Source organism: Argentina anserina, chromosome 5, assembly GCF_933775445.1.
Source record: "Argentina anserina chromosome 5, drPotAnse1.1, whole genome shotgun sequence".
Lineage (NCBI taxonomy): Eukaryota > Viridiplantae > Streptophyta > Magnoliopsida > Rosales > Rosaceae > Argentina > Argentina anserina.
Genome location: NC_065876.1, coordinates 1,580,503 through 1,596,328, shown reverse-complemented (window position 1 = coordinate 1,596,328; position 15,826 = coordinate 1,580,503). Strand labels below are relative to the sequence as shown.

The window sequence follows — 15,826 nt, the reverse complement described above, 5'->3', positions numbered from 1 at the left end:
TGTCAAAGTAGTACATTAATTCAGTCATTGAGTTTGCTTCTTCACATTTCGAGTCAATAACACTCTTGCATGGAGTTTTGGTAGCCGATGTTGCCACTGTTTTGTATCTTTTAACAGAATAAATTTACGTGTACAACATTTTTTCCGGTCAATTACAACATTTATTACTTACTCAACATATAGTATTGATAATCTAATAAAATAAAATAAAAATCACTTATGAAGTAGCGAATATGATTATGACTATGGAAGTTCCACACCTAAGCCTCTACCAACCATGTTATGAATCGCTTTTGGAATACTGGTACTCTTTACAATGTTACGAATAATACGAATAAGGTGAAGAAAAATGTGGACTAAGCTCTGCCGGTCCAACCCAACAAGCTTTATGAGCCTTGGCCCATGTTCATGAAATCTGTCAAGTTCTGATTCGCGGTGCTGTCTTTATTCACACATTGAGTCCACCGTAGCCAATTATAAAACCCCCCAAAAACCCTACCTCTCTCTCTCTCTCACTCACTCGCTCGCAATTTCACAAGAGAGCGTTTAGGGTTTTAGCTTCTTCTTCAGAGAAACAAAAACCAAAGATGGTGGCGGACAAGGGAAAGAAGCCCAAGCTCTCAGACAAGACCGCCGACGAAAACCCTGAACCAATCGACGAGAAGCTCGTCCTCTCCATCGAGAAGTTGCAGGAGGTCCAAGACGAGCTCGAAAAGGTCTCACTTTTAGTATTCCCCAATTTGACCCAATTCTGTCTCTTTTTCAGTTTCAGTTCAGCTCAGGAATTTGGGTTTATATTTTTAGATATGGGTTTTTCTGGATTTGTTTAATTTGCTTTGAATTTGACTCCTTTAATCTCATGCATGAATTACACAAGTTGATCTAGTTCTGTGCAGTTTGGGAAATTTTTACTGTGGTTGGTAGTTTTGGTGATGGAAAGATAAACCCATAATGGATTTAAGTTGTGTTGGGGTAAAATTTTGAGCTTTAGTTTGTTTAATAAGCACATTGTTGGCTCCGATTTACTGAATTATACTTGTTTGAGCTTTGGGTGTAAAGTTTGTTAACCTTTAAAAGCCCCCGACAAAGCGGGGTGTAAAATTGGTTCCTTGTTTGTTTATTTCTTACGTTAGATTTGGTTGCTGGAATTTTGTCTATATAGAATACCCTAGTGCAAATTGGCTGATCTTTGTTGGGTTTTCCTTTGTTTGCCATGAAGATCAATGAGGAAGCCAGTGACAAGGTACTCGAGGTGGAGCAAAAGTTCAATGAAGTTCGCAGGCCTGTTTATGATAAGCGAAATGATATCATCAAGGCCATTCCTGACTTTTGGCTGACTGCGGTCAGTGATCTGTCCTTGCGTTTATACTTTTGAGAATAATTTGTGAAACATAGTGTTCAGATTGAGTAACTTATTTCCTTTCTATGCAGTTTATGAGTCATCCCGCGCTTGGTGAACTGTTGACCGAAGACGATCAAAAGGTTTTGTTTCATCTTATGTGTAAAAAAACTAATTACCACTGTTACCAATGCAGCTGCACTTTTTAATTGCTCTGACAGTAATAAATGTTGGTTTTCTAAATCACTATTATCTGATTCTTCCTGTTTTCAATACTTGATGAAGTCATTATGAAAATTCTTTCCATATACTTGACCATGACACTCAAACGACTCAATGCACTTGGCATATCTAATTAGTATATATTTATTGGTACCATGTTAAAGCACACTAGACGTCTGTAGTTAATTAAGTGTCTTGTTACTGTTTTCGTAATACGTGGTACGAGTTTAGATCCATTGCATCAAAGCGTCTCACTTTGTGACACAGGGCGTTGTCACATATTTCATCAAACATATCATCTTATTCTTTCTTGGTCTTTTCTAGTACCCCGGAGTCTTAATTTCTTTTCCTTTTATAGATTTTCAAGCATCTAACTTCCCTGGAAGTGGAGGATTGCAAAGACGTGAAGTCTGGTTATACTATTTCACTCGTGAGTTTCCCCTTTCATTTTCCTAATTATTTCTGAGTTCCACGGAGTTGAATTTTGTCTTTGGATTTAAATTAGACAGAGATAGTCACTAATGACATGTAATTGTACAGTTCTTCAGCTCCAATCCTTACTTTGAAGACACAAAGATCTCAAAGACCTTCACCTTCCTGGATGAAGGAACCAAAGTCACTGCTACATCAATAAAGTGGAAAGAAGGAATGGTATAATATTTGTCTATTCAATTTTAACATCATCAAATATTGTTGTGGTGTCAATGCTAAGTGCATATCTCTTATGTTAAGGGCGTAGCCAATGGAACTAATCATGAGAAGAAAGGGAACAAGAGACCTCCCTCTGAGGAAAGGTTAGTTATTCAAACCTGTTGGAGTGTACCTCCAAAATATACGTTATCACTCCTTAGATGTGTTCCATACTGGTTCTGGTTCTTATTTTACTTCATCTTTTGTATTGTAGCTTCTTTAGCTGGTTTAGTGACAGCCAAGACAAAGAGATTATGGATGAGATTCATGATGAGGTTAGTTACTATCTGAAATAGACAAATTTCATTTTCTGACTGATATCAAAGCTTTTCCAAACTTTCACTTGTACCACAGATTGCAGAGGTCATTAAGGAGGACTTGTGGCCGAATCCTCTCACTTACTTCAGCCATGTAATTTCACTTGTACCTTAATTCTCTGTTTTTAATAATAATTTTGGTTAATGCTTGCGAGCTGTGACTAGTTTTCAATTTCTAATGTTTGTTGACCTCTGTGACACAGGATGCTGATGATGATGAGTTTGATGAGGATGAAGTTGATGAAGAGGTAATGTAGATCCTTGTCGGGTTACGTTGATTTCTGGCGTTCTGCTTTCATGGTTTTCATAAACATTAGTACTTTAGCAAATCCTGTTTTTTCTTCACTTTCATGCCTGTCTGTTTTTTTGCGCAAACTTGATTTTCTTCCTAACTCGTGAATTTTAGCTCAAGAAGAAAATCATTGCCTGAACATCTTATCCTCTTCTCTGGGCTTACCATAGATCTTGAACATCAAATGATTTCCTGATCTGACTCTAGACTGTATAATAGTTAGTACCATAAAATACAGATCAATAATCCTTTAAGTGCCCAGTCTTACTCTTTAAACAGGCTCCTACTCCCTTGAAATATAAATACTATTATTTACAAGAACTTGTGATATGTGGAAATAGCTATTCTTGCATAATACAATTATGAACTTACAAATACTGGAGGAATCGAGTTAAAAGAATGAATACTCATATCTACTGTTTACATTACAGGGAAAGGAGGACGATGATGACTCTGATGATGACGATGATGATCAAGATGACGATGATGAAGATGGTGATGAGGATGATGGCAAGTGAAACACTCATCTGGATCGTCAAATCTTTTGCATTTGCTGGTTTGGGAAGACAGTGTAAAGTGGTTTACAGTAGTTGGTTAAGTTAAGTCTGAGGTGTTAGGGGGGATAATGGCATTATAACTATTTTCTTCAAGGCATTGGGTTGTGTAGGCACCTGACTGCTCTCATAGCCAGTCAGTGGTCCTTGACTGCTGTTTCTAAAAAGTTTATTTTTGTAGCTTCTTTTTGGATATGCTAGTCCTAGCTGACAATATTACAGTTCTCTGTTATTTTCTTTTCATTTTGATGCCATCAAATGAGGATATATGCTATTACAGTACTGCTGAAAAGGTAATGTGATTCCTTGAGTGTTCTAATTGTGTTTAATTTGATGATTTTGCCCAGTTGTAACTTCAAATGTTACATGTTGGCACATCAAACCATATGCTTGTACGAGTGCTCTAGCAACCTCAATTGAGGGACTGCTCTCACAGGGGTCTTCATATAGCAAACCAATCCTGAGCTCTCTGACATGTCGATCTCATTCCACTGGAGCCCTTCAGGCGAGCTCCAAGCAAAGCAATGCAAAAGGCGACCCAACATTAGTGTGACCAAGTTGCTTCCTACTTGTGCTGCCGGGCACATACGCCTTCCTGCACCAAACGGCAGAAACCCAAAACCATGCTCCTTTGTATCGATGAACCTCTCAGGTTTGAAACTGTATGGGTCTTGCCATACCTTTGAATCGCGCCCAATTGCCCACACGTTTACATGAACAGCAGTTCCCTTAGGAATGTCATAGCCTCGGATCTTAACGTTGGCATTGGCTCTGTGAGGCAGCATCAATGGGGTTGGAGGGTGAAGCCTCAGCACCTCTTTGACGACACATTTTAGGTATGGAAGGTTTGAAATATCTGCCTCCATCATTGGGCGTTCCAGCCCTAACACTCGATCAAGCTCCTCTTGCGCCTTTCGTTGCACCCTAGGGTTCTTGATCAACTCTGCCATGGCCCATTCAGCTGATATTGCAACTGTATCCAAGCCAGCACTGACCATTCCCCATAGCAACACTCCAATATCATCCTGGGTGAGATCATATATCTCTTGAAAACTTAGCAATGCACCCAGAAAATGTTTGTCCTCACCCTTACCTATGGTACCTATGATATAATCCTCCATGATCGCTCGTTTGAGTTCGTCTTCCTCTTCCATGATTTTTGCAAGTCCTATACGTTGAGGCCACAAGACCCATCTCAGCCACCAAATCTCTTGAACAAAAGCAAATATTGCCCCACGCTCTGCTTTGTTAGACAGACTTGCCACGAACTCCATCCCTAGCTTGCTTAGCTCGCCCTCTTCATTCTCGAACCGCTTTCCAAATAGTAGCCGTGTGATGTTGTTGAATGCCACAGCTCCCACATACTTTCTGATCACTATACCTCTTGCCTGGCCACAAGGACTAGTGCACTCCTTGAAAACCGACTTGATCATGACTCTAACTTCATCTTCCCTAATGTGTCTGTAAGTCTCAAGGCTCTTGGCAGAGAAAAGCTCAAGCACACAAACTTTCTTAAGCTTTATGTAGTGTGGATCATAATCACCCCATATAACACCCTTGCCATTTCTGCTTAGTCTAGAATGTGTCCAATTCCTGTACCTATTACCTAATTGCTCATCATTGTCTTTAAGCACTTCCTTTGCCATTTCTGGGTTTGAGACTACTATGTGCAAGTATGAACCAAACCACACAGACATGATTGGACCATAAACTTGTGACCAGTCGAAAAAACACCGAGATTTAACTGCACCCATGGCGCAAAGGTTTCCGAGGATCGGTAATGGGTATGGACCTGGGGGTAGCTTGAACCTTAGCTTGTTATAGAGTTTGTAAGCAAGGAATATGAGAATTATTGACAAAGGCAACAAAGCAAGAGCCATTGTAAAAGAGGGTTGTGTTCATATTCATGTTGTTAAGATTCTCAGAATGTATATATGAACCCCTTGCAGGCCTTTCTGTTAGAAGAAGAAATGCATGAGTTGGGATAAGAGAACATCAAAACAGGTTGTTTAGGGGCTTAATCTGAGATTAAGGCACATGCTTCCCAGTGCTGCTGAGCAGTTGAGATCAATGCTTTTCTTGCATCCTAGGAAAAAGGAGCCAGATTCATACTTCTTGATTAATTTGGGGAATTTTTTTTTTCTTTTTATAGACAACAAGTTGATAAATGCCTTTTGCACAAAGCACATGCATTTGTTTTAATTTTTGTGACCAGTGATGCCAAATTGAAAATAAAAAAAAACTAACATCTATGTCAATGGCATTCAATGGTGTCTCTTAGGCTGGATATGGATATCATCATTTCTTGGAAGGTCTCTATATGATTCTTGTGGTTTGGTTGATTCTCTGATTTCTATCTGAAAAAAGGGATTCTGGATAAAGGGTAAAAAGTTGTATGGATTTCTTTAGTTTTTTACTAAAAGGTGAAATATCTGAGGTGTAAAAGTAGGATAGAACTGGTCACAGACTTTTGCAGTAGTTGTCACAGATAGAATAGAACCAACTTGAAGCTGTATATATATCTTTGGTCCTTGTAAGTGAAAGAAGGAAAACTGGAGTTTTGTTAAGCTTATCTAAGCAAAGTACGCAAATGTGATATATGAGTGGTCCTGATGACACTGCTCCAATGAGCATCTTCATATATCTTGCAAGAAGGTAAGTCAACCTGAGAACAAATATAAATTAGGCAAAGAAAAAAACCACTGAATTATTAGCTTAGTGACTTAGTCACTGTCTCCAGTGGATCAGTGATGGTAACCATGAAGGATTAAAATGTTTTGGAATTTTCTTTTTCTATCTATCTCACCACAGAGTCAGAATCTCAGATGAGAAATAACAAAAAAAAAAAACAAAAATGGATTGAAAGGCCAAAATGAATGACAAGCGTATGTTGTTGAGAATCTGAGACTAATGAGTTCATGTACGTCCATTGTCCATTGTCCAAGGAAGAACTGGGGATTGGTTCATTGTCATTTCATGCTTAGCTGTTGCCTTCTGATTGGACTTATCTAACCTTGTGTGGATAAGATAATATACCTCCTCTCATGGATTCTAGCACAAACTGAGTTTGGTCCAGCGAAAGTTACCTCCACATCTCAAGATATTTCAAGAACACATTTCTTCTGTTCCATATAATTGCCATCTTTTCTTATTCAATTGGTATGATACATACTTATCCTTAGATTAGGTGGATGTGCTTTTTAATCTTTGTTTGCTAATAGTTATAGTGAGTGGTTAACCAAAGTTATTCATAGATGGTAAGGAAAGTGATACACCTTTAATGAATGCATATATATATATATATATAGAGGATCAAGAGCGGACATTCTCACGGTGCAGATTCGTCCATTCCTATGACCGGCAACGCGCAACAACGGCGCGCGGATGGTGTACGCCGCACTCCTCCCCTCCCAGCGCTCATGTTTATGACGGCCGGAGCTCTAATGTCGGCCCATGATGGTCGGAATCTGTAAATTTTTAGAAATTTCAAACGCCGGGAGGGGGAGTGCGGCGGGCACCATTCTTAACGTTATTGCGTGTCACTAGTCACCGAAATCGCCGAAGTTCGCACTTTTGGTGCATTGCGGAGGTACGCTCTATAATCAGCATATATATATATATATATATATATATATATATATATATATATAAAGAGTGATAAAAGCTAGTGATATATACATAGAGCCAAGTCTTGACACCATATAACTGCAGGGTGGGGAAACCTGGTAAAAACAAACTCAATCTAGCAATAAGATATAGGTTCAACAGAAAAGGAGTCCTTCTGTATATCAAGTGCTTCATGTACTGCGCTCACCCAGAAAGAAAAGGTGTCATTTACATCCTAATATACGTAAAAACACCAGGACTATACATGCATGTATAAGCCGAGATCACTAGCTCTAATTTTTATCCTCATGCGCGCATTGAAATAAAGTAAAAATACTGTCATAATTCACAAATCACAAGTAAAACTTGATCCCGCGTTCTGATCTTTATACTGTTTGTTTTAATTGACATATTCTTTCATTTTCCTGTTTTCTTTTCAGATATTTCTAATGTGAGACTGTAGTTATTTCACAAAGTAAATGAAAAATGAAAGTCTTTCAGAAAAGAAAGGGTGAATAGTGAGGAATAGCTAGCTCATGTAATGAAAGGAGGGAAAGTAACGCATGCAACTGCAGATCGAGTAGACCCAGGAAAGGGATTAGGTGTACGTGAATCACAGAATTAGGGATTCCAAATTCCCAATGGCTTTGGTTTCTTTTTAATTAGAGACGATGAAGTCATTACTCAGACTCACACTGAGATGAGTCGGCCGGATTAATAGAGGCAGACAGAAAGTTAAGAAAGTGATGTGACTCAACACCTCTCTTGCTCTCTCGATCCTCTCTGTTTTCCAAATATTCCAGTAGTGCCACTTCCAGCCCTACATGAAGGCAAAGATTCCAACTGTCTACTACTCTTAAGCTCTAAAACCCATGTCACTACAGAGCATACTTTGCTTCCAAATCAACAAGCTTTTCAATTAGGGTTTTCTCTTTTCAGTGCCCAACTGCCCGTTGAGTTTTCGAATCACAGATTAAACAACAAGAAGCTAGCCTTAATGCATGTAGGGTTGATGAGTACGTACTCGAAGCTTACATCCAACTCTTTCACGGTCCAACATTCCTTGCGAAGGTGAATGAACCAAATATTAGCCTTGATGAGCTTAAACACGAATCAAGTAAGTCTCAACCCAAAGAATTCGATGTTTTTGTTGATTTACTTCAGGGTTTGTGATTGTATAGTTGGTTTTAGGGTTAAGGGACTAACCTTTATAACATCAACATATCATGCATGATTGGTTTTATACTTTTATATGACTTGTAAAAATGAATTATATACGTACCAGTCAAACTAGCTATCTTCCACACCCGTTACATCGATCATATGTACTCAATTAAGACATCATGCTATAAAATTGAACTTAACTTGCACAGCTCAATCAAAAACGAGAAAATTGGACAATGGTCTATATATACACACAGTGATGACTTTTCTGCATGAAGAGTAGTACTCTATTATTAGCCTTGCTAGCTAGTCTGTCATCAACGAAATCATGGATGGTTATCTATATATGTAGAGATGATGAATGGAAGTTCCATTAAATTTCAACGAGAATTCGAAGATATCAACAAGCTTAGCTAGGTCGACCTTGCTCGACAGCAGAATACGAAGGGTAAGCTGTCTCGTTCACATTTGAATTGGCATACATAAGTGGCAAGGCATGTGGTCTCAGAAAAGGCAACATAATTTGCTAATATCTGGTTCTAATTTCACGACACAAACCCCACCATTGCCGTCATGAACAGAACCTTAACTGCCACCCTCATTTGATATATCGATGCATGTGTAATTGTGTGTGTAGATATATATATATATATATATATATATATATATATTGATATATGGCCACATGTTACAATGGTTCACCGGCATGGAGCCCCCGTTAGATAATTGTTCTAGCAGCTTCATGAAATTAGTTTGATTATGCTTCATGAAGTGAGTTTATTTGATGCCATTTCCACTTCAATAAGTAGATATACCAGGGAAGACATTGATATCGATCTATCTATGTCTTGAATGTAAGTAAAGAGTTATTACTTTGTTAGGTTCTGCAACATGCATGATCCGACCATGACCTAACAAATTAAAGTTATCATACAAGTGATTTAAAAAGGTTAAGAGGTCTTGTTTGGACCAAATAAGATGATAAATTCCAAATGAAAAAAAACAATAATAATAATTAGAAAGAAAATTAACAGTACTGTTATGGGATAATCAAGATTGAACAAGTAATTATCAATTGCTCGACTACAGAAAATCTGAATTTTCAATTACCAGCTGTATTATTTATTATAATTATATATCATCCATATTAATTATTTTAGATTAAATTTGGTATGCTTTTGGGAGTAATTTTTCTTTATCTGAACAATCAATTTCTTATTCACTGCAAACAAGAAATACCATGTTGTTTAGAATGAAAGATCGAATATGACTCAAAGTTAGGGTTTAGGTAGAACAGTGATCACACAGTTTTACAAAGCTAGTGGCTAGATAGATATATGAGACGGGCAACTTGTTTCATTCAGTACCGTAGGTAAAACTAATGAAAATGAATGAAAGAAAGCCAATTAATTGCAATCGAGTTTGTTCGTTTGTTTTCCTAATCAATTAAGTAGATTGCTGGAATGAGTGGAAGTATGGACCAGGATTAGCTGATTAGTTGTAAACAAACCTCAACAGATTCCTTAGAAAACCAAAATGATTTAGATGGGCCTGCTGCTGCTGCACACAAAGAACCAGTAGCTCCATATGATCATGATTGCTTATGATCATCATCGTATAAATTTAATATTTGGAGCTAGTACTGAATTCATGGCCATCTGTTAGAAGATGTCCTAATTTTTTCTATGAGAAACCAATACGTTTATATATGTATGTAAACTAAATAGCATTACATACCTATCCGCTGATACAAAACATCAGATAAGAAGTTATGAACTTAAACTCAAAGTTAGTATGCGACATAGAACTATTATTTGGTAATAAGCACATATCAAACTAAGTGAGCCTATGTTATTGCTGATACAAACATAGCAATAGGGAATAAAACTAAAAATACAAAATTGCATATTCTATGATTGATACAAGCATAGCAATGAGGCAAAATACTAAAGTAAAAACTAATACGGTATCATAATAGTTAACAATAGAGTAATAGTAAAAGCCTAATACCATGATCCAAGCCCACTTGTTTATGGGCCCAAACCAAAAAAAAAACAAAGGTGCAAAGTCACCACCATCTCGTCGGCACCACCACCGACCAGCCACCTCCCCCGCTATAACCACATCCACCCCGTCGTTGAGGTAGCAAAAGCCATCCCTAGACTCCAAGATGTCAACTACATATGTTGAAACATCCAAGAACCAACACAACCCGACAAACAAAAAACAGATCCAAAAGGATCTGATCTCCATATTGCTGATCTCACCGCTGCCCCCGCCGAGTCGTCACCTCTTAGTGAACCCCAAACTTGTAGCACCACATACCAGCCCCAACGTTTATGCGCTGGTCAAAGATACTTCAGACTTGCATCGATGCACCACAACCTCTCTCCATCAACCCCTCCTCCCGATGGAGATGAATACGCCAATTCCCCCACAACCCTTGCTCTGGTTAGTCCTTACATCTTGGACTCGAGGTCCTCGCAGTCTCCTCCGACGAAAACACCACGAGGGCCCGTCGCCGGACATGGCATCTAATCTCACTTGGAGGTACTTTCGGCTATGGAGGCAGGAGAGAGCGGCTAGGGTTTTAGTAAACAAAGTTACTGAATTCAAATATGAGAAGATGCCCTAATTGGTATACCCACATTACCATCTATTAAGGGATACTGAACCTACACTTTTAGTACCAGTTGGCCTGCCTCTCATAATTTAGGGAAGATAAATGAGAGAGTCGAATTCTTATGATGAACATAATGCGTAGTATTCCATATATGGTAAAGCTAGCTAAAACTTCTTAGACAAATCAATTGCCTAGCTACGTGCATAGAATTCTCGTATGCAATTGCGAGTCAATCTGTGTCTCGATCAGCATATCAGCTCGATCATCAATAAGACAACATCCTGTAAAAATATGTTTCTAAACAACATGCATCCTGATAATTATGATCCCTTCAACTTTTATTAAATAAAATAGAATTAACGGTCGTATGTAATGACATTAAAAATTCATATATACATGAAAATCAAGAATACCATTTGTTAGATTAAAATAAAATAATTAAATATTTGTCTCATAATCCATGATAAACTCTTGACAGTGTCGTTACTCATTATCTTGTAGAAGAAGCATATAGTACGTATTATGTGCCATAAATACATGTATGCGCGTAGCACAATACGCAAGATATGCAAGGGGGGTCTAAGCCAAAACCAAGGAGTGGAAAATTCTGATCGGAAGCCTAGTCGTTTTTTACAGAGTAATTAACCCTAGCACTAAAGCCCAACACCATTAGGAAGTTAATGTAGTTTTTCAAGAGCGAAATAGGTAAATAAAGAAAAGAAAAGGGGGCCAAAGGCAAAACGAAATGATTACTTGAATGAGCCCGGGACCCGCTCGACATAATCTTTCCTTTTCCAAGTCCTCTAAATTTTTTTTTGACTTGGGATTGGGTCCCACCTCGGCCACCATTGTCTTTATGGATTGAATGATAAAAAGAGCACCTCACGTGGAGTCTGAACCAAAGGGGCTGTCCAACCACAATCAAAAAAGCCTATTCCCACACAACACATTATAATTTCAAATTTCAATTTCCAGATATTATTCACCCATTTTTATTTCTGATATATGGATATTATTTACCTCCCAAAATTAAAAAAAATCAAAATAGAAAATAAAGGAAACAAGCTAGCTAGAAAAAGCTCAGCACAAGAAGAAAGCAATTTCTTTTGCTTAAAAATTTTGCTTTTTAAAGCTCACCCATATAATTCCCACTCATTATCTTTGTTGCTTAAAGCTTGCCTTCCTCTCTCTCTCTTATCTTCTCTCTCTCTCTCTCTCTCTCTCTACAACTCTCTCTCTTAGGACTACCATTACCAGTGTCCATAACTCTCTCTCCCTCTTCTCTCTCTTTCTGTACCACTTCTGCTACTACAGCTCCATTTAACCCAATCCTACTACACATCGATCAACTTGAATTCAAAACAGACAGACTAGTCTAGTCTAGTCCTGTCCTGTTAAAAATATAGATCGATCAGTGAGTGAGTGAGTGAGAGAGTCCGGTCCTGAAAGAGAGAGAGAGACCCACCAGAAACCAATTATACTAAATTAAGGCTCGCTCTGTGTTCTACCTATGCCTAGTACTACTATGCTGTTTTATCTCATAAAACCCTACACACAGTTTTACTCACTCGTACTAGGACACTGATCGCTGGCTTTTCTTTCATTTCCATGCGATCATGGAAAGCGGCGATGATCACTTCCACCCCCACCACCACTACCAACAACAGCAGCAGCATCACCACCGCCCTAACTTCCCGTTTCAACTCCTCGATCAGAAGAAAGAAGACGAAGCCGCCTCCTGCTCCAACAACAACTCCGCCGCCGCCAGCCCTTACCCTTCTCTAGCCATCTCCTCCGCAGTAGATCCGATCAACCCAATAAATAACAACGCCACTGCTTCATCCACCGCAGTCACCACCGCCGTAGCTGCAGAGCCCTCCAAGAAGCCGCCGCCCAAGAGGACATCCACGAAAGACCGCCACACCAAAGTCGATGGCCGTGGGCGCCGCATTCGAATGCCGGCGCTCTGCGCGGCAAGGGTGTTCCAGCTCACTCGCGAGCTGGGACACAAGTCTGACGGAGAAACAATAGAGTGGCTACTCCAGCAGGCTGAGCCCGCTGTGATCGCCGCAACCGGAACCGGCACGATCCCAGCTAACTTCACTTCTCTCAACATCTCGCTAAGAAGCTCCGGTTCAAGCATGTCGGTGCCGTCGCAGCTCAGATCTTCATATTACAGCCCGAATTTCTCGTCGTCCTTACATCAGAATAGTCAGAATCAGCGGCGGAATCTGTTTCAGGGTTTAGGACTCTCGTCGTCAGACAGCTCGTCGACGCTGCTCAATTTCCAGACTAACACCATGCACTCTATGCTTCAGGCCAAACAGGAGCTACGTGACACGGTGTCGTTGGACTTATCCGAGACGGCTTCAGCGGCGGAGGGGAGCATGGGACGGAAGAGAAGGCCAGCAGAACAAGATTTAAATCAAATGGGAAGTGGGTACTTACTGCAGTCCAGCGCCGGAGCCATTCCGGCAAGCCACCACAGTCAGATTCCGGCGAATTTTTGGATGCTAGCTAATTCCACTAATCAAGCAGCAGTGATGAGCGGAGATCCAATTTGGACATTTCCTTCGGTCAATAACAGTGGGTTGTACAGAGGCACCATGTCCGGCGGCTTGCATTTCATGAACTTCCCTACCCCGGTAGCGCTGCTACCTAGTCAGCAGCAGATGGGCGGCTCCGGCGGCGGTGGAGGAGGAGATAACGGCGGAAACAACAGTAATGGTGGAGATCATCATAACATGAGCGACGGGCAGCTGAACATGCTGGCCGGGCTCAACCCTTACCGGCACATGTCCTCGGAGTCGCCGCAGCAGCAGGCCAGTGGGTCCCAGTCGCATCACGGCGGCGGCGACGACCGGCACGATAGTACTAGTCACCACTCTTAGTAGTGTAAGAAGAAGAAAGATGGTTTTTTTTTCTTTTGGATTTTTGGACATCAAATCATCATGAGTATGAATGAATGAAGGAAAGTTCATCGTCGTCGTCGCCGTCGGTCGTCGGTCGATCGTCGTCGCCGGTCCCCCACATGTGTGGTAGTTTGCCTGTTTAACAACACACGTGAGGTTTGATTGATTGCATCTCTGAGGTTTTTTATTTTTACCATTCAATTTTTTTGTGTGATTAATATTTTACATCGACCCTTTGGAGGGAAGTTTCTTTAGGGTTTGGAAGTCGAAACCAAGAAGAACGAAGAAGTTAAAAAACACTATTTAACATGGGTATTTTGGCTGCTGCTACTCTTATTATCTTCATCCGAGTTCTGATATCTTTTTTTTACCGCATAGTGAAGTCAATCAATCAATATATACTGTCATCATGATTGTTTGTGTAAGTAAATTTATTGCTCTCTGTTCCTCTGCTGGAGAAAATGACTGGTTAAGCTCAATTAGGGTTAGTCTCCCACCTAACAAACAACTGGTACTGTTTTCCCTTTTCATTCTTTGATTCAGTTTGGGCCACAAGTTTGAAAAGCGGGAGTGAGATGAAACATCACACTGTATCGTTTAACTTCTTACCGCCAATCCGCAATGTAGTTTTCCATTCTTACACTCTCACTCAGCTTAGCCGGCCCTTGCTTTCGTTTGATGATTCTGATTCCTCTTCTGAGTTCTCTCTGAGCTGCCATGAATGAATCTTCGAAGGGTTTTACTGCATCAATGATTTCAGAGAGGTGAGCAGGGTTAATAAGACGGGTGTGGGTCCGGTTACACTTATCAGTTCCAGGTGTTGGCTCAGGTGGGTGGGACCCTCCCTGCTGGGACATTTGCCCTAAAACCCAATACACGACGTCACTGACAAACAGGTGGATCATTCTTCCCTCCATCTTTTTTTTCCCTCTTTTTATTTATTTATTTAGTTAAAGAAGTGGGACCCACAGTCCAGTCAATCTGAACCGTCGGTTCCAGTACCATTGAATGATTGGGTCTGGAGCTCGAAGAATCTGGTGTCTTGTTCCTCCTGAAGTCTTCTGCGTTTGCGGTTGGTTATTAGTCGCCAAAACCTTCCAGAAACTAAAACCCTAGCCAAAACTTAAGAAAATTTCATACATATATATAGTTTAATCTATACATGCATCAATTGGATTCTAAATATTTGTATAATAATGTTGATATGTATATACATACTTGCTCCCCATTAGATTATAGTGTTTAATCACAAAGAGAATGGCAGGATTGTCAATGACATTGACAAAGGGGCACATGAACTAAATCTAGTAATGTCCTATCAAGCATAAGAACACTACATGAGAGTGTAGCCTGGTTCTGGTGGGTGTGGGGTTTTATGGGTTTTATTTGATTTCATCTCTTGAAGAATATTCACACTCTGCACACCAAACATTACTCTAGGGTTTTGTGTTTCAACTAATCAGTTGACAGTTGATTCTGATTTTCTCTTTTGCGGTGCTGATTCTCACCCTCTTGTTTAGCATACCTTATTGCAAACGCGAATTGTGATATGATATATCGTCCTGAAGTCCTGAACAGTCGAATAATATTGAAAACATTATCCTCTGAAGGATGGACGAATACTTCAGGAAGAACGTCTGGTAGTTAATTTATTTTTTGCAGACTGCGTTTACTAAAGTATATATATAGTCGAACAAAATTACAACAACGCCGATCTTATGCCGGAAAGGGATTGTGATTAGATCGATCTTGATTGCTATTTCTTGAGTCTTGTTCCATAGTTGGGATTAGTTCACGAGCTCAAAGCTAATTGTGACAGTGCTTTAGTTTAATGATCATGGCCTCATGGGTGGTACATATTGTTAATAGTATTATTACTTTCCTAGTGATCGATATATCCTAATTTTTTTTAGCCTTTTGATATAGCTCAGCTGTGCATAAAGCACTACAGAAAAACAATTCTAAAGTGATTGCTTGTTGTTATCGTGTATTAAAAATAAAACTGTATGTCTCTATAGTCTGTATGCATGTATATATAATTAATGGAATTAGACTTTTGTATACATGTTCACTATCGGATTAAATCTGCCATATCCTAATTTATTCC

The 15,826-nt window shown here is 39.6% G+C and overlaps 3 protein-coding genes across 3 annotated transcripts; 2 read left to right on the top strand and 1 right to left on the bottom strand.

Moving 5' to 3' along the window:
• The first annotated feature begins 514 nt into the window (after nt 1-514).
• Nucleotides 515-3,716, top strand: LOC126796454 (NAP1-related protein 2). Its single transcript, XM_050523279.1, has 10 exons — nt 515-716; nt 1,220-1,342; nt 1,432-1,482; nt 1,920-1,991; nt 2,102-2,212; nt 2,294-2,355; nt 2,466-2,526; nt 2,606-2,662; nt 2,772-2,816; nt 3,292-3,716. Exons 1-10 carry the CDS (start codon nt 588-590, stop codon nt 3,376-3,378), a joined length of 798 nt encoding a protein of 265 aa, XP_050379236.1. The 5' UTR covers nt 515-587; the 3' UTR covers nt 3,379-3,716.
• A 75-nt stretch (nt 3,717-3,791) lies between these two features.
• On the bottom strand, nt 3,792-5,294 carry LOC126793896 (cytochrome P450 98A2-like). The gene has a single exon (XM_050520528.1). It carries the CDS (start codon nt 5,292-5,294, stop codon nt 3,792-3,794), a length of 1,503 nt encoding a protein of 500 aa, XP_050376485.1.
• A 6,721-nt stretch (nt 5,295-12,015) lies between these two features.
• On the top strand, nt 12,016-14,132 carry LOC126793791 (transcription factor TCP14). Its single transcript, XM_050520414.1, has one exon. It carries the CDS (start codon nt 12,424-12,426, stop codon nt 13,696-13,698), a length of 1,275 nt encoding a protein of 424 aa, XP_050376371.1. The 5' UTR covers nt 12,016-12,423; the 3' UTR covers nt 13,699-14,132.
• Nucleotides 14,133-15,826: the final 1,694 nt, after the last annotated feature.